Genomic DNA, 18665 nt, shown 5'->3' with positions numbered 1-18665 from the left:
GGTTACTGAATGTAAACTATAAAACTTCATTAGGTCAGCAAAACTTTAAGAATGGTCAATATTTATCCCTTACTTGGTTTTCCATCAAAATCAGAGAGACCATCTGAGTCCGATGCTGCTGCTGACATTCTGATTCTATATGCAAGAGGATTTACAACTGTCCAATAAAGTTAAAGGGAGAAAATATTGAACTCCATCGTCTTTTTTCTTCCCAAATACAATATGGAAATAAGACAGGCTTTATGAAAGCAGCAACATGGAACACAAACAGTCTCTCCAATTTGTTGAATTGCAGTTTATGGACAAATACTAACTTTTCTTTAAAATGTGATGGAACTGTTGAAAAGTTGTATGCACATATTTAACATTCAACAACAAATAGACTGGAAAAAAGTATCATAAAAGAGGTGATGCCACCTTTTTAAATCGGGTCATTTTGCTTAAACTTCAGTTCAAGCATGAATTTTGCAGCAATATTCTCATCAACTTCCCAGAACCAGAGATTTGTATTTTATATTGTTTGCCAATAGGGATTATAAGCATTCAGATTATATACAGCATTGATTTTAGCTCTAAAACTAAGTGTGGAGGAAAAGGCAAGATGGTAATCAGAATGATCTGATTTTAAGGTCCAATATTTCATGAACCACCAAGGCTACTAAAAATCTGCTATACACAATAATGTGGACATACAAGATTTCAAATCTCAATGTTTTGCGCAGCTCTGATGCTGATACAGCTTCTCTGAACAGGGTTCAAATAAAACTGGTTGGGAATTTTCTGTTAGAATGATTTTCCAAAGGAAAACTCAATTTCTGCAAAACTGAAATTTTAAGAGAAATTTCAATTTTGAAGAAAATTTTCAATTTTCCTCTGAGAAAAATCTAAACAAAAGTATTTTGCTTTGAGGCAGTTTTATCCAAATTGGAATATTTCATTTTGTTGTCCTAACCCAAATGTTTTGAATCAGTTCAACAAAACATTAAACTACATTTTTCTATCAGCACATTGCATTGTGGGAGTTGTAGTTCTGGGTCCCATTCTTTTCACTGAGCCATACTCCCAGGAAGACTGTATCTCCCATAATACAACATGGGTTTCAGAATAACAGCCGTGTTAGTCTGTATTTGCAAAAAGAAAAGGAGTACTTGTGGCACCTTAGAGACTAACCAATTTATTTGAGCATAAGCTTTCGTGAGGTAGCTCACTTCATCGGATGCACACTGTGGAAAGTGTAGAAGATCTTTTATACACACAAAGCATGAAAAAATACCTCCCTCCACCCCACTCTCCTGCTTGCAATAGCTTATCTAAAGTGATCACTCTCCTTACAATGTGAATGATAATAAGTTGGGCCATTTCCAGCCCAACTTGATTATCATTCACACTGTAAGGAGAGTGATCACTTTAGATAAGCTATTGCCAGCAGGAGAGTGGGGTGGGCGGAGGTATTTTTTCATGCTTTGTATGTATAAAAGATCTTCTACACTTTTCACAGTGTGCATCCGATGAAGTGAGCTATAGCTCACGAAAGCTTATGCTCAAATAAATTGGTTAGTCTCTAAGGTGCCACAAGTACTCCTTTTCTTAATATAACATGGCTTTCCCTCCAACCAAGCTGCATGCATCATGAGAGTCACATAACTCTAGGTTTCCGAGTAGCAGCCGTGTTAGTCTGTATCCGCAAAAAGAGAAGGAGTACTTGTGGCACCTTAGAGACTAAGAAATTTATTTGAGCATAAGCTTTTGTGAGCTACAGCTCACTTCAAAGCTTATGCTCAAATAAATTTGTTAGTTAGTCTCTAAGGTGCCACAAGTACTCCTTCTCTTTTTACGTGACTCTAGGAACATCAGTGAAGATGTAGTCCTACCAGGGAGCACGGCCCAGAGAGGAGAATGGAAATCAGGCTCCCAGCCTACAACTCCCATGAGGCTCTGTGCCACTATGGGACAGTGCAGTTTAATATTAAACTGACTCAAACTGAAGCATTTCAGGTCAGCTCAATAAACCAAAACAAAACATTTCAAGTTCAGGAACACTGAAATGTTTTATTTCGATCAAAAATGTTGAAAAAAAACATTTTGACACTTCCAGATAAAGAATGTCTGGAATTTCTGTACTGCACAAATTGTGAGATTTGAATTTTTTCCCCCATTTCGGGGACAACTACTGGAATTTCCCCTGGGACAAAAATTCCAAATGCTGCTCAGCTCCTTGTTTCCCTCTTTGTGTTGGCTCTGTGGTCATTGTTGAGGACTTTACTTTATTTCATATGTGCAGCAACTTTTTATAGGTCTCTTAAGGCTCTTATTAGCAGCATAGATATATTTGGAGCTTTGATGACTAGACTGATGACAGGTTTCAGAGTGGCAGCCGTGTTAGTCTGTATCAGCAAAAAGAACAAGGAGTACTTGTGGCACCTTAGTGACAAATTTATTTGGGCATAAGCTTTTGTGGGCTAAAACCCACTTCATCAGATCCATGGAGTGCAAAATACAGTAGGAAGATAGATATCTATCTATACACACACACACACACAGACACACACACCATGAAAAGATGAGGGTTGCCATACCAACTCTAACGAGACAAATCAATTAAGGTGGGCTATTATCAGCAGGAGAAAAAAAGCTTTTGTAGTGATAATCAGGATGGCCCATTTCAAACAGCTGACAAGAAGGTGTGAGTAACAGAAGGGGGGAAAATTAGCATGGGGAAATTGTTTTTAGTTTGTGTAATGACCCATCCACTCCCAATCTTTATTCAAGCCTAATTTGATGGTGTCCAGTTTGCAAATTAATTCCAGTTCTGCAGTTTCTCATTGGAGTCTGTTTTTGAAGTTTTCTGTTGAAGAATTGCCACTTTTAGGTCTGTAATTGAGTGTCCAGGGAGGTTGAAGTGTTCTTTGACTGGTTTTTGAATGTTATAATTCTTGATGTCTGATTTGTGTCCATTTATTCTTTTGTGTAGAGACTGTCCAGTTTGGCCAATGTACATGGCAAAGGGGCATTGCTGGCACATATCACACTGATGAAGTACTGATTTAGTATAGTCAGCTGCATAGTCATTGCATTCTTGTGAATCACCCTGATGCAAGGGAGCAGTTTATAGTGTATATTTATAGGTTTGTTCGGTTGTCTGAGCATTGTACATTATATTGTCTCAATTCATTATTCAGAACAATTTCATTCTCTGTTGTAACCACATCACACAAAGTGATAACTAATTATTTTAAGGATACCTCTGCATAAAAATAAGGGATACCAGCCCCAGAGTTCCTGCCACCACCACAATGAGCATAGAACCATGAATGTTAGGCAGAAACAGATGACTCCAACTACCAGAATTAAACAATAATCCCCTACAGCAGAATGACTACAGAACACAAAAGAGATTTTAATAACTAAGCAATAAAATTCTAAATCCTTATTATGAGACCACTGTCATTGGTAGCGAAATGTCTAAATGACGCTGACTCATGAAAAACTTTGAAATGCTATTCAGAGCGTTCAATAAAGTCTGTTTATGTAACCTTCTTTACATCATTATGTCTACCTTGTGCATAACTGCTTCCTATAATGAGCAAATGTAAATTACATTTCCTTGTGCCAGCAGAACTCACTGCACCCCACGGAGATCCTGAATGCAACGGCCCTGTGCTGGTTATCTGCTGGGGTGGAGGTAGCTTTCATCCCAACAAGGCTCTGTATGAGCTTAGGTGGTGGATATTCTAGAGTAGCACTGAATCAGGGCATTAGCCAGGCCCTCTTTGTGGGAAGCCCTTATCCATGGTTGATGTTGCAATGATCCCTTATAAAGGGGGAGCCAAGAACAGGTTGCAGTTACTTTGCACTGCCACATCTTGGATTCCTGGAGATTCTACCATCAGGGATGTCTGCTAGCACTTATCGTCACTGAATCTGGCTCAAATGTAGAATGGCCTTTTTTTGGATATTAGGTATGTTCAACTATGTGGTGTAGGTGGGGAAGAATATTAAAAAGAATACCTAAAATAGTCCTTAAAAATAACTTCATGATATTAGGCACAGAGGGTTTTAACAGAGAAAGTCAGGTAGATGAAAAAATACTGTGTTTAATAGGTGGCAGAGATTCTGAAAATAATTGTGCTGATGTGACATGTATGCTCTTCATTATACACTGTGCCTAGTATGCTCACCACGAATCAGAATGCCGGTTATCTGGAAAATATTGTAAATAACATATGTTCAGCATTACCAGACTGTAGTCTATACCACTGGTTCTCAAACTAGGGTCGCTGCTTCTTCACGGAAAGCCCCTGGCGGGCCGGGCCAGTTTGTGTACCTGCCGTGTCTGCAGGTTCGGCCGATTGCGGCTCCCACTGGCTGCAGTTCGCCGCTCCAGGCCAATGGGGGCTGCGGGAAGCGGCGCGGGCCAAGGGATGGGCTGGATGCCCTTCCTGCAGCCCCCATTGGCCTGAGCTGTGAACTGCGGCCAGTAGGAGCTGTGATCAGCCGAACCTGCGGACATGGCAGGTAAACAAACCGGCCCCGCCCGCCAGGGGCTTTCCCTGAATAAGCGGCAGCCCTAGTTTGAGAACCATTGGTCTATACTATGGCATTCCTTGGCATGTATACCAATGGGAACATTGTAAAGTTGTGCACTGCAAATCTGAGTTATGTTGCAGACACAACCCTGTGCTAAGCATTTTCCACCTCTACCCCCCAATCTCCTCTAAGTCCCCAATTACTTACATCGGATTCTGCAGCTAGCCAGGCCTTTCTGTGAAGAACGAAATTTGCTAGGTTTACTCGTGCCTATGCTGATTGAAGACACATATTATTAATGTTGACAGTATCGAACGATCACAGACATACAAAATTACAGGGTCTCTGCCCTGGAAAGCCTACTATTTAACTCAATCTGGACACAAAGGACAATGGGACCTCAATGGGTAGTAGGTACAATAGATAAGGAAGGATGGTACAGTGATTTGGGCACTAGTATGATCCCTAGGTTTGATTCCCTGTCTGCTAGAGACTTCCTGCATGACCTTGGGCAAATCACTTAGCCTGGTTCTGTCTCAGTTCCACATCTGTAAAATGGGAATCATAGTACTTCCCAAACTCACAGGGTTTTTGTGAGGATAAACATACTCAACGACTGTGAGGTACTCAGATACTATGGTGATGGGCAGCCTATAAGTATCTTAGATAGAAGGAAACATCAATCAGTATGAAATAAGTGAATTTTAAGGAGGAACTTGAAAGAGGAGAGGAAGCCTGGCTGGCAGACAAGATGTGAGAGGTTTTAAACATAAGTGTCAAGAAGCAAGTCTTGATTTACTTTCTTCTCCACAGGAAGAAATTAGGAGAGAGGATGTGAAGCAGCACAGGTTGCAGTGAAAGAAAAGATAGGGATCATACACAAGCTCTGTCATTGTACCACCACAACATTCTCCATAGTGTGTTCTGTATGGTTTCAGCTATGGCTTAGTTTATATCTTTCTGTCTATTGGCACTTAGTTTAAAGATTAGGGGTGGCTCTTTTCTGATAAGTATCCTTCCAAAATTCTCTCCAGAAAGTGGCATGAGTAACACCAAGAGAGCAATGACTTCAACATGCTGTACCATATGGAAGTACCTGGGCCTGCCTAACGATGGGGTAAAGTGGCCATTGTGAGAACCAAAGACTGAGCCAGCTTCCTAATAGAGCTGGTCAGGCTTCTAGGTTGATCAGCCGATATCTCTGCCCGGCCCTCAAAGGTACTGGACCCCTCTTGCTTTTTGAAAGAAAATGTGACTCAGTATCAGTTTTATAAAATGTATAAAACCTTTACACTAAAACCAAAGCAAGAACACATATCACCAAAGCTAAACTACTATTCATTGTATTAACTAACTACAGTAAGAATAAAGTACATCAAATCAACATCAGATCAGTCTCAGTATTGGAATAGAGTTAAGTCATCAAATTAGTGCTGAAAATGATCAATCCTTATACATTCCAAGGAGTCTAAGAAGGTAGCTGTCAAATGGTTACAAGTCCCTAAAAAGATTTCACCACAGTCAGTAAAAATATATATTATATTTAAATATAAATATAATTTGAATGGTTAAGTAGCTTAACACTGAAAACAAATTATTATCTAATGTCTCAACCTCAGAGCCCTTTATAAAGTTTCCTTCTTAGATTTCAGTTCCTCTGTGGTGGCTAACCTCTCCTCCCCAACACAGATATTCTAACACAGGGTTTGGGTCTGTGTTCACCAATGCAAATTGGTGAGGATTTTTATCAAGCCTTCCCCAGGAAAGGGGGTGTAAGGCTTGGGGGAATTTGGGGGAGGAAAGATGTTTCCAAGTGGGCTCTTTCCCTGTTATTTTTGTTAGACGCTTGGTGGTGGCAGCAATAAGGTCCAGGGACAAAAGGTAAAATAGTTTGTGCCTTGGGGAAGCTTTAACCTAAGCTGGTAAAAATAAGTTTAGGGAGGTTTTCATTCAGGTCCCCACATCTGTACCCTAGAGTTCAAAGTGGGGAAGGAACCTTGACCGGAGGATTGCCCTCATACAACATGGAGCTAGTATGTGAAAGCCACTGATGACTGGCATGGGCAGAAGGTGTGGGAGTGAGGAAAAGCAGCTAACCATCTGCTAACTAAAGTTGGATCCACTCAGAATACAGACAGTGCTCATCAGGGCTGGGGAAGGGTGATTTTGCAGGGTAACCTGAAAGGACCACACTGATGACGAGATAAGGGACTTTTCTGGCTGTAGTGTGGGAGTGAGAAGAATGTACCATCTCCTCAAGAGTAGGAAAAGGGAATCAGAATGGGAGTTAAGAACTTACCACATGGAAGAGAGGGTGCTGCTGCACCCAGTTACAAAATGGCTGCTTTAACAAATGAGACACCTCTGCCACATTCAAACGGCAGGCCCAGAGAAAGTTCCTGCTAGAGAGCAGGCCTCTGCTGAAGAAAGTCAGCAAGAACCAGGCAATCAGCATGAAAGGTGGGTTTCTGGAACTGGTACATCTCCTCCCATAACTTATAGTGTGGCTCAATCAGAAGTTATGGGCTTGATGCAGAAATAACTCCATGAGGTTCTTTGCCCTGTGATATGTAGGAGTAGGGTTGCCACTTCTGATGTACAAAAACACAGGATATTTGGGATGATCTAGAGCCCATAAAACTAGACAGCTGTTAGCATGTACTGAGCACCCTTACAGAACAACTACCACAAAAAGGGTGATTCTGGGAAAACCTGAAAAGGTGGCAATGCTGTTTGAGGTCAGAACAGATCATCATCCTGTCCCTTCTGGCCTTAAAATCTAATATATTCAATATCACAACCAAGAGTGTCACCTAAGCACAGAAAAACCTGTGAAGTGCAAAGCAAGGATACATGTAAATAAGGGAATTTTAAGTTTTTAAAATAATGTTCTTTTCAATTATTAAAATGCCTGCAGGGCAGAAAATCTGGACTTTCAGGTATTAAAAATAATGTAGCATTTCAGCCCTACTTAAAAGAATCCCTCCATTTGGTGCAGTAACAACAGAGGACTGTAGACCAATTAAATTTCATTCAATGTACTGGAAGAGTAACCAACCTAAGAAAAAAAAAGAGAGACATTAATACGATAGATAAGAAGATTGTGTACCACTAAGTTGATTCAATAATGTTCTAATATTTATTATTTCTATTTGGTGTGTTAGTAAAGGTAGTAGGCTGACAGTGGTACTAGGCTGCAGAGAGAGAGAGAGAGAAGGAAGAAAGAATGACAAATATAGAAGGTATCAAAAAAGGAAAATGTTCCTTCTGCTCTACAGTACAGTATGCTTCAGGTTTTATTTTTTGCCATGAGATAGGAGTACCTGGATGCTGAACTGCGAGATCTTAAATTACTTTGGATTTGTTAGTTTTTGCAAGCTAATTTAATTCCTGGTATTTCACTGGATTGACACCCCCAAGACCTAGAAAATCACTTCTAATAGCTTTATCCCTCTCTGTAATTTTCATTCATTTTGTAAAGGTTTCAGTTGCGTACCCAACAGCTTGTAATTGTGGCAATGACACAAGCTTCCTTTGATGAAAAAACATTGAAAAATATACTAATTTAGGGAAAAAACTACAAACTGTGAACAAGTGTCAGTTAAGGTCAGCAATCCTGCATGATGTGTGTAATGTGGAGAACTATGTTTTCATGATAACCTCCACTGACTGTTAAAACAACACTGCACGTCATAGTCTCTATTACATTACAGCAGAAATACATAGCAAAAACATGGTCCTGTGAAAGCTCCATTTAACTCAGTGTAAAAATTCTTCAATGGAGCAAAAATGCTAATATATCGGAAGCAAATGAAAAGGGGAGATAGTCCAAACTAGACAGTCTGTTGCTTCCAGGCAGAGAGAGAGAAAAAAAGATTTCAGGGACAGGAAAAACACTGTTAGATGACAATACATATATCAAATGGCTCAGTAGAGTAACTCAAACCAATTTCTAATCCCAAAATGGAAAGAAAGGCCTTCAGATGGAAGTTTTCTTAAATCAACTAATTTTTAAACTATTTATTTAGGAAATTTTAACATGGTTATAAATCCTTACCACGTAAATATAAAAAAAAAAACCCCATACATGTACCAGTTAGTTTTTGTTTACAGAAACATTATACAAAAAAGGGGTGAGATTTCTGTTTAACAGGGTGTTACCTTACAGAGTGAGCATCATTACAACTATAATATATCATTTCTAGCGATTTTATTAAACTGAGCAAAGTGTTTATATGCACATTTAACAGACCAGACTTGTCTATCAAATGTTGATATTCAAAAAAAAATTGCAGATGGATGTACTTTGAGTATGGAATAAAAAGTAACCAAATATCTTTTTGGTTAGGTATGGAACTGATGTGTTAATTTTCCATAACCACAAACTCCCATGTGTTTGAACCGTTTCTTTACAGTTTGGCATTTTCCTTTTTCCACTGAAGTTACCAGTATCTGAGCAGCTAGTAGCAGATGAGAGATTAATTCTTCACTTCCTCTTGTAAAGCACCTAACTTTAAAGCCAAATCTAAACAAAGTGCTGTGTATTAGTTACACTTTAAGAGCTAGCTAGAGTGTCTGAATATTGTGCAGATCCCTGACCAGGGGACCAATGAAGAAAGAGGGCAACCTTCATAGTATCATCCCTGCTCTTCCCCCAATCCCTGTGATAGCCCCTCCTTGGAGAAGGAGAGGGAATGCTGGGGGTTGGAGACAGAAAGGGAAGGACCGGCACCATGGAGGAACATACATCCTTCCCTCATCATCACTACCCACTGCTCCAGGGTGGGATTCTTTATAGAAGCGAATGCTGACTGAATCCCTGATGTGGAATATCTCCTTCCTCAAGGAGCAGCGGGGAATGGCCAGGCAGTGCAGCTAGGGGTCAAAGCTGGTGCAAGGACACAGAGGAATCTTGGGGGCTGAACCCCTGCTTCTCCTGTGAAGCAAAACCCCACCCCCGATGAAACAATACAAAGAGTGAACTTCCTGAGCCACTGTTGATTTTTTTTCCCATATAGGAAACAATCTCAGTCCTTGAAATGAATGGAAGGAAGTTCTATCATGAACAGAGCTAGGGACTGTGTTAGGACTCCTGGGTTCAGTTGGCAGCTCAGCCTTGACCACTGTGTGATCTCCAAGTGCCTTAGTTTACTAGTCTGTGAAATGGGTGTGTAAAGGTGTGGGCAGTCCCTACACATCCTCTTACAGCCCGGTATGGTACTACTGGTGTGCCCCACTTTAATTTCACCCAGTGCAGCAGCAAAAGATTCTCTTTAGCCACCTGAGGCAAGAAGCCATATTCACAAAAATACCATGTCCCCTTTTTCATCAGGTTTCAGGACAGGAACCATTGTAACAAACTGTTCATCAGGACCGTGGTTCAAGGCTCCTAAACTTACAGTCCACGCACCAGTCTCCAAGTCAGGTTAGGCTTGTCTCCTGGTGCTTGAGGGTATGTCTACACACCAAAAACCACAACCCACAGTGGCAAGTCTCAGAGCTGGGTCAACTGACTTGGGCTTGCACAGTGGAGCTAAATATATCAGAGTAGACATTTGGGCTCAGGCTGGAGCCCAGGCTCTGAAACCCAGCAAAAAAACAGAGCCCAAGCCTCGCCTACACTGCTATTTTTTCCCCACAGCATGAGTATGAGTCAGTTGACCTGGGTTCTGAGAATCCCTGCCATGAGTCTTTTTTTGTTGTTGTTGCATAGATGTACTTAGAAAGCAACCTGCACCCACTGCAGCCTACTTGGCTTCTATTCCTCACTCTACTTTGCTTGAATGAGTTAACTCTGCATCCTGGCCATTTATATGGCTCAGCCCTCAGGGTGTGGCAGGGCCTCCTTGATTATCAGCATCAGCCTGTCCCTGAAAGGGATACTACACTTTTCCCTATACACTTTCATAGGGCATAATACTTACCTACTTCACAAAAATGTGATGTGGCTTACTTTTTTGTAAAGAGTTTTGTGGTCCATGGAAAATCCATGACTTCAAATACTACTGTAAACACCACAATGTATTTTAGATATTAAAGTACCAGTCACAATTATATTGAGGTGTAGGTACTACGAAGTGTACTAACAAGGAACATAGGAATTGTCTTATTGGGTCAGACATGTGGTCCATCTAGTCCAGTATTCTGTCTCCAACAGCAGCCAATACCAGACATCTCAGAGGCAGGGTCGGCTCCAGGCACCAGCTTTCCAAGCAGGTGCTTGAGGCGGCAATTAGAATGGGGTGGCAGTCCGTGTCCCGTGGCGGGAATTTGGCGGCAGCTCCACCACTTTTGGCGCAGTGGCAATTTGGCGGCGACTGCTTGGGGTGGCAAAATTGCTAGAGCTGCCCCTGCTCAGAGGAAGATGTAGGCACTTAGCGGTAGACACATGTGGATTGAGCTGGCCCTCAAAGGTCTCATTCTAGTCCCTAATAATTAGAGATTGGCATAACTTCTGAAACATGAGGTTTTTATAACTACTTTACATATAAATTAATTGTTGTAACTCTGTATATTCATATTATCCATGTGTCCAGTCACTCTCTTTGAATCTTACTCCTTACTAATAAAGCGAAAAAACAGCAATTAAATTAAATTTATATATTCTTATCTTTTCAGCAACCTTGACACAGAAGAACTCTGTGGTAAGTTTCCTTTTCAAAGACAGCCATAGAACAAAACTACAACAAGCCTGTATTGCATGTGAACACATCATGTGGACTGAGCTCGTTTTTCTCTTTGATAATATGGAACAAGTATATAAAACTATATGGTCTGAACTCCTGGGAAAAATGGAGATGGCTCAATGAACCTTTAAGACTAAACTGGAATCTGCTAGAGAATTTTGCAAAAATACTTCATGAATATTTCAGTCTCATTATTTTATCATTCAAAAGTGCTTTTCTCTGCTCTACTTTATTTGCTTATAACTGGACAACTTTTATTCCAATTATTCCATTGCTTCCTCAAGTATAAATACTTAGGCAACCTTACCATTTCCAATGGCTTTGTTACTCTCCTCCAACTTGATTAAGATTTGGCAGAATTTATCAAGTCAAACTCCCATTAGCTGCAGAATTTGCCCCACAAAAGCTGTCCACAACACGTACTTTCCTGAAAACCACTTATTTTTGTTCCTGAGCTAGTTTAACAGCATCTGAGTTAATAATGCAGCTTGCAGTGCAAGTAGTACACAGTTCAGAGAAGTTCTTCAAATCCACCCAAAAAATGTCAAAAATCAGTTATTCTTGTAAAAAAAATGCATAGTTCTGGGAGGAAAGTCAGAGAATAATGAGCAGAGTGGTATATGTGCATTTATATTTTTCCAGAGCTGATAGCATGGAAGCCTTTTAGGAGGTCACTGTGAAATACCCACAATAATTTGAATGCCAGCATGTTTGCATGTAGGTCTAATGCGACACTGACCAAATGAGAGGAGAATGAGTGATCTCTTTAAGATGAAATGCAATGAGTGCGTGGCTGAAATAATACAAGGCCAGATCCTCAGCTCAAGTCAAAGAAGCTATGGTGATTTACAACAGCCTGGGATCTGGCCAAAATTATCTACAGCTGACCTCAAAAGGGAGGATAATGGTTTTGTGCCCTTTCTCTACTGCTTTGATTTATAGTTTACTGCTAGTGATCAGCTTATTACATCTGCAAATTGTGCACTCACTTAGGCCCCAATTCTGCAGTCAGGCCCATGCAAACAGACTCCTGTTCCATTGTCTGATTAAGTGCTAAATGCTATATGCAGAATTTGGCACATAAGGTTTAAAGGTATCCTGTTCTTCCTATCAACTTTGATTAAATATGGGTTACATTAGCTACTCTCATGACAGCTGATCTTTCCAATATCCTCAGAAATCTCTTATAAATTCCCACCAGTTTGTTTCTCATCTTCCCTGCTTTGGTCTTCATAATTCTGGAACTGAATTAATCTGAGCCCTTTGCCTGAAAATCTGAAATAGCCACATGCTCACTTCAGTGATTTTTTTTACAGTTTTTCCACATTGTATTTCCCTTTCCTCCAAATAAAATGGATCTCCAGGATATTAAGTCACACTACCTGCCACTTATTTTTGTGACTAATGAGGCAAATAAGTGAATTCAGGCTCTAAGCAATATCAGCTTCTGTCTCTAAATTCTCCTCAATCTTATGCGTTAGTGACTCCACTGACTTTTTGTTTCCTTCTCATCTAACTAAAAACTTCACAGGGTATGTCTACGCTGCAGTTGGAGATGTGATTGCAGCATGCATAGACATACCAGATCTATATTTCATCAAACACTATGGTGCAGAAATATTAATTGACCTGTCAAGCAGCAATTGACCTCAGGGTCTCTCAATTCATAATCCTATGCCCTATTCACTATACAATCCAAATTCCCTCAAATGAACACACAGTGCTGCTAAAAGAAAAACAAATATAATTATGTTAATTACTTTCCTTGATAAAACAGAATTTTATGGAAAAGCTCTTCAGTTTCATCCCATATATACTTCCCATCCCATAACTGAAAGTTATTTAGGGAAGTATATATTTCCATTATACTCAGAACATGGTGAGTTGTTTGTTACATTTATTTTATTAGCTGGGTCTAATACCTAAAATCCTAGATGAAAGGTTGTTGGAGTCATGATTTATTCTTACAGAATATTTTTCTCGGCATTTGGGAGAGTATGAAAATGTGCTGTCTGCCTTAGAAGATCTAAATGTTTCTATACTGAAGGCAATGGACAAAACAAAGAAAGTAAGTGGAAGTTATATTTATCTTCTACACAATATTTTGAGTCTTTTTTTCTATTGTGATTTGATGTACTGGGTTTTAATTTCATTAGTCATGAAGTATTTGATAACTCTTGTTTAATTATTTCCACATTTCTGTTTTATTATTAGAGGAGAAACAGCCTTCTTGAAATGGTCAAAATACCACGGCATTAAAGTCCACGTGCAAGGAATTTGTAGTTTCAATCCATGCAAAATTACCTTTTTGAATGACAGACATGTCCTTCAACTCCTAATAATGTAGGGTGTTCATATTCCATTCAAAAGATCCTGGATATCATAAAAATGGTAACGTTGTATTAAGCCAATTACCTGAATATAGAATGAGAGAAGCACTAAACGCAGCTTTCAATAGTTAGTTTTTAGGATGTGTTCAGGAACACTATTTACAGTATGGCCAGTTGCAGATTTATAGATTTTTAAAGCCAGAAGAGGCTATCATGATCATTTATAACACAGGCCATGGAATCTCTCCCAGTAATTCCTGCATCAAGCCCATAACAGCATCATATAGACAAGAGAAATATGGGGATTCTCATCAGTACCATAATTACAGAAGATGCCATCTCTTGCATCAAGACTTTTCCAAGAGTACAGAATGTACAGATTTTAATTGAGCAACTGACATGTACAAACAGCCAGAAAGTTTATATCTTACTGTGCAAGGGTTGGCTCACCGCCAGCACCTCCTGGCGTGGCATGGCATCTCTCCACTAGGATCTGCTGCTGCTGCTAGTTGCTCTCTGCGGTGGCTTGCCCCTTCCTGTGACTTGGTCCTCTGGCCAGGTCACTTCAAAGTCTCTCCCCCGCCAGGTAGTCCATAAACACAAAGCAAGGGTAGTTAACACAAATAAACTGAGTTAGTAAAAGAGAGCAAGGAACACCTCTCTCTCAGGATGTCTTAGGATCTGGCCCTCCCTTACCTCAGGGAGGGACTATCAGGCAGTGGTTGTTGGGGAAGTTCCCGCCTTTCCTCAGAGGTTGAAGGTCTGTTCTCTTCCCTGGTCCACCAACAAGTGAGCTGGTCTGCGCCCTTTTAACTCTTCCTCCAGCCTGTACCTGTCTTGTAGATATGGTGGGGCTGGGCTGACTAAGCCCAGAGCAGTGTTTTAACCCCTCGTTGTCCAGAGTAGTGTTTGCATACCCTATTACACTTACTTATTTAGAGCATGATTTAGGGAGATGCTGTGCACCTCCAATTCCCAGTGACGTCAATGGGCATTGGGAGTATTCAGCCGCTTTCCAGATAGGGGCAGTAATAAGGAATATCTGCATTTATTCTTTCTAGACATAAGCCTAAATATAAACTGCTTGATTAGGCACATGTACAGGATAGTGCTAAAATGGCAGAACATGTCATCTAATAATTATTGGATGTAAATAGAATGCTGCATTTAAGAATTACTTTTGAAGTTAATTACATAGGAGGAGTTTCAATAGAGTAGTAAGAGTGTTGTGAAGAAAAGCATTACTGACTGGAAACAAAACAAATGGGAAAATCTGGGATATTAATAAGTGTTATATTTAGCTGCCTCAGCAACTCAATTAAAAACATTAAAACTTGCCTAGACATTATCTTGACTTCAGATTCATGCTTAGTGGTTTTGCTTTCCTCAGGAGATACATTGGACAGCACACTCCACACACAGCACTATGCATCCACAGTAGGGCTGTTAAATGATTAATCGGGATTTAATATTTTTAATCACAAGCTTAAAAAAATAGTTGTGATTAATCGCAGTTTTAATCACACTGTTAAACAGAATACGATTTATTTAAATATTTTGGATGATTTCTACATTTTCAAATATATTGATTTCAATTACACCACAGAATACAAAGTGTACAGTGATCACTTTATATTTTTATTACAAATATTTGCACTGTAAAAAAATAAATAGTATTTTTCAGTTCACCTCATACAAGTACTGTAGAGCTCTCTTTTTTGTGAAAGTGCAGCTTACAAATGTAGTTTGTTTTTAAACACATAATTGCACTCAAAAACAAAACAATGTAAAACTTTAGAGCCTACAAGTCCACTCAGTCCTACTTCTTGTTCAGCCAATCACTCAGACCTGGGCTACACTTGGGGGGGGGGATTTCAAAATAAGATACGCAACTTCAGCTACGCTATTTGTGTAGCTGAAGTTGAAGTATCTTAGTTCGACTTACCTGGCTGTCCTCACGGCAGCAAGTCGACCGCGGCAGCTCTCCCATCGACTCCGCTTACTCCTCCTGCTGAGGTGGAGTACAGGCGTTGATTCGGAGATCAATTTTTCACGTCTAGACGAGACGCAATAAATTGATCCCCGATAGATCGATCACTACCTGCTGATCCAGCGGCTAGTGAAGACGTACCCTTAGACAAACAAGTTTGTTTACATTTATGGGAGATAATGCTGCCCGCTTCTTATTTACATCACCTGAAAGTGAGAACAGGTATTTACGTGGCACTGTTGTTCCCGGCATTGCAAGATATTTACGTGCCAGATATGCTAAACATTCATATGCCCCTTCATGCTTTGGCCACCATTCCAGAGGACATGCGTCCATGCTGATCACAGGTTCTGCTCGATAACGATCCAAAGCAGTGCAGACCAACGCATGTTCATTTTCATCATCCAAGTCAGATGCCACCAACAGAAGGGCCACCAAACAGGAATGGGTCACCTTCTAATACTAGTATTAAATAATGATAATAATCCTGGGGTATACATATCTTTCAGTCAGCCATTTTTTATCAAAAACGGTGGAAACAGAACAGGGTGCTCATGCTGTCAGACAATATAAAAGCTGAGCAGACAGAGAACCAGAGTATTCAGTATTTTAGGGAGAATTCTTTGAAGTTTCTATGTATTTTTATGATAGTGATCATCTTTTCACACAGGAGGGCCCTGCAATACTTAGATATTATGAGGGGGACTAAGGGCCTGATCCTGAGAGATGTCAAGTGCCCTTAACTCCCCTGGACTTCCCACTGAGTTGAGGAAGTTCAAGCACTTCATAATCAGGCCCTTTAATGACAGACTGGTTCCTAGACAGACAAGGTGGGTGAGGTAATATCTTTTATTGGACCAACTTCTGTTGGTGAAGGAGAGAAGCTTTCAAGCTACACAGAGCTCTTCTTCAGGTCTGTTTACTAGGCAAGCACTCTTTCTGATAGGCAACTTATTCAGTCATGACTTCTGCTTTTTTTGGGGAGAAAAAAATTGATTTGTCCCTTCATGCACTTGATCCACCCAACTTAAAGCCAGATAAACAACCAATGCTGGGCCAAAAATCAGGCACCCCTCTAAGGTGTGGCATCCTTATTCACTGGGTATTTTATATGACAACTGCAGGATCAGGCCCCTAGATAAATTGTTCATCCTCAGTTTCCAGGGTAACCAAGTAGAGGGGGAAAAATGTCTGTCTTCAGTGAGACCACAAATACATTGGATCAGCATGTCCGAAATTCTAAAAACCGAATTGTGAACAAGCTTTCAGTCCCTTCCATATTCAGAACATAAACTTAGCTAAATCTAGGTTGCATTAAGCTTAAAAAATTGGAGTTCAGTGTAATTTCTTGTTTACTGTTCTTGCATTTTTTCTAAGTGAAATTGGTAACATCAGAGTGAGCAATATTGTTTGATTTATATTCATAAATGCAAATAGTCATTATTTTAATGTGCAGCAAGGAAGCAGCATGAAGCTGGTTTGATTTTTTTTTAATTGCATTAAATTTTGTTTTCTGAAATTTAATAACACTTTTTACAGGCACTGCATTAAGTCCATGCAGTTTTGTTCCCAAATCTCAGCACGTTACATTCTGCAGTCCTCAGTCAAGCAGAACTCCAATATAAGCTTTGCCTGACTTAGTCTGATCAAAAGCCCATTGAAATCTAGGGATGATTTTCTACTGATGTCAATAGGTTTTGGATTAGGCCCCTTTTCTTTTCCAGTGTCAGGCTAGATTCTGCCATTCTTACTGAAACTGAGTAGTACTCTACTCTGAATGGTCCTATTGAAGTAAATGGGACTATTCCTAGCACAAGGTACTGTGCAATGTGTGTGCAGGAGAAGAATCTTATCCTTAGCTTTCTTTACTGAAATAGCCAGCTTCTGCAACGTTCATCTGGGTGGATGTTCATTACTGTGTGATTACTAGGTGCCCTATCATTATTCATGTCTGAAGGAGAATCACTGAGATAAAGAACAAAAAGAAAGAAGATGTAAAAAGGGAAGCATATGCAGTTAAAGAAGAGTTTAATTCTGTTCCCAGAGAATATACTTTAAATGCTATAGACGTCTTACTAAAGCATGCTGGGCCAAAGCCCTATTGTTGCAGCTCTGATCCAGGAGATACACACACAGTTGGACAAGGAAGGGAAGGAAAGCTTTGAGAATTTATAGGTGGGGTGGACTTGATGTTTGTGGCACTTGATATTTGATCACTCCTCTTGTGGGGATAAGTTACTGTATGAGTCACTTTTGTTGCCAGGCTGGCAACAATAGTCGAGAGGGCTAGATTATGAGTTGGTTTGGGTTCTTCTTCCTCTAGCTGGCAGGTTACAATTTTCCTGCTCAAAGTGAAAGCTGAGATAGTTGTGTTTACCTCTCTCTTTTTCAGTCTTACAAACAGGAAGCATTAAAAATTCAAGATTCAATGCTTCTAATATATTCTGGGGAGCAATCCAGACAGTGAGGGGCTGTGTCACCACTTGCCCTGCAACCTGGGTAGTCTTGCAAAGCTTTGCTACTGTAGCTCCCAAGCTGGGCTCCTCACAGACAGAATGCAGGTCACATACAGAGTGTCTGTGTATAGCTACAGCCCTGGTCCCGCAACTCTTGACCTCAGCTGCCTGTCACCAAACACCAGCCACACTCTGGCTTCCACCAGCCTTGGTTACTACTCTCAGGATGAACCCAGAACATTCTCAGTCCTGGATTTCCCTACCAAAAAAACGTGTTTTGCACTGTTCAGCCCTCTCCTGGACAGTCCTGATATATTAGGCCCATTGCCCCTCTAGGTGGATCAACATACAATGGTCTGTTACCCAAACAATTCATAACACTGGATTAGTTTTAAAAGGTAAAACCAGTTTATTTACTTACAAAAATAGAGGTTTTAAGCAAGCATACTTCCAAGGTATTAAAGTCAGAAATGGTTACAAGAGAGATAAAGATAAAACACTTTTAAAACTTGAACTAGACTGGGTTCAAGGTGAAGTCCCTTCACAATGTTTCCAGTAACACTGCTGACCAAACTCGTACGCCAGGGTCTGCTCCCAAAATCCAACAGCTGTTTCTTTTGTTTTCTTCGGTGAAGAGAGAGCTGCTGTGATGGGGTATCCACTCCACACAAGTCCT

At 40.2% G+C, this 18665-nt stretch overlaps 1 protein-coding gene across 1 annotated transcript in view; it reads left to right on the top strand.

The window, feature by feature from the left end:
- Positions 1-18665, top strand: part of NECAB1 (N-terminal EF-hand calcium binding protein 1) — a 123354-nt gene that overhangs the window by 51643 nt on the left and 53046 nt on the right. The window contains exons 4-5 of the mRNA XM_084620064.1: positions 11146-11171; positions 13184-13281. Coding sequence (XP_084476190.1) covers positions 11146-11171; positions 13184-13281 — 124 coding nt within the window. The remainder of the gene's footprint in view (positions 1-11145; positions 11172-13183; positions 13282-18665) is intronic.

This window comes from Lepidochelys olivacea (genome assembly GCF_965140295.1).
Source record: "Lepidochelys olivacea isolate rLepOli2 genome assembly, chromosome: 2".
NCBI lineage: Eukaryota > Metazoa > Chordata > Testudines > Cheloniidae > Lepidochelys > Lepidochelys olivacea.
This window is presented reverse-complemented; position numbering and strand designations above follow the sequence as displayed.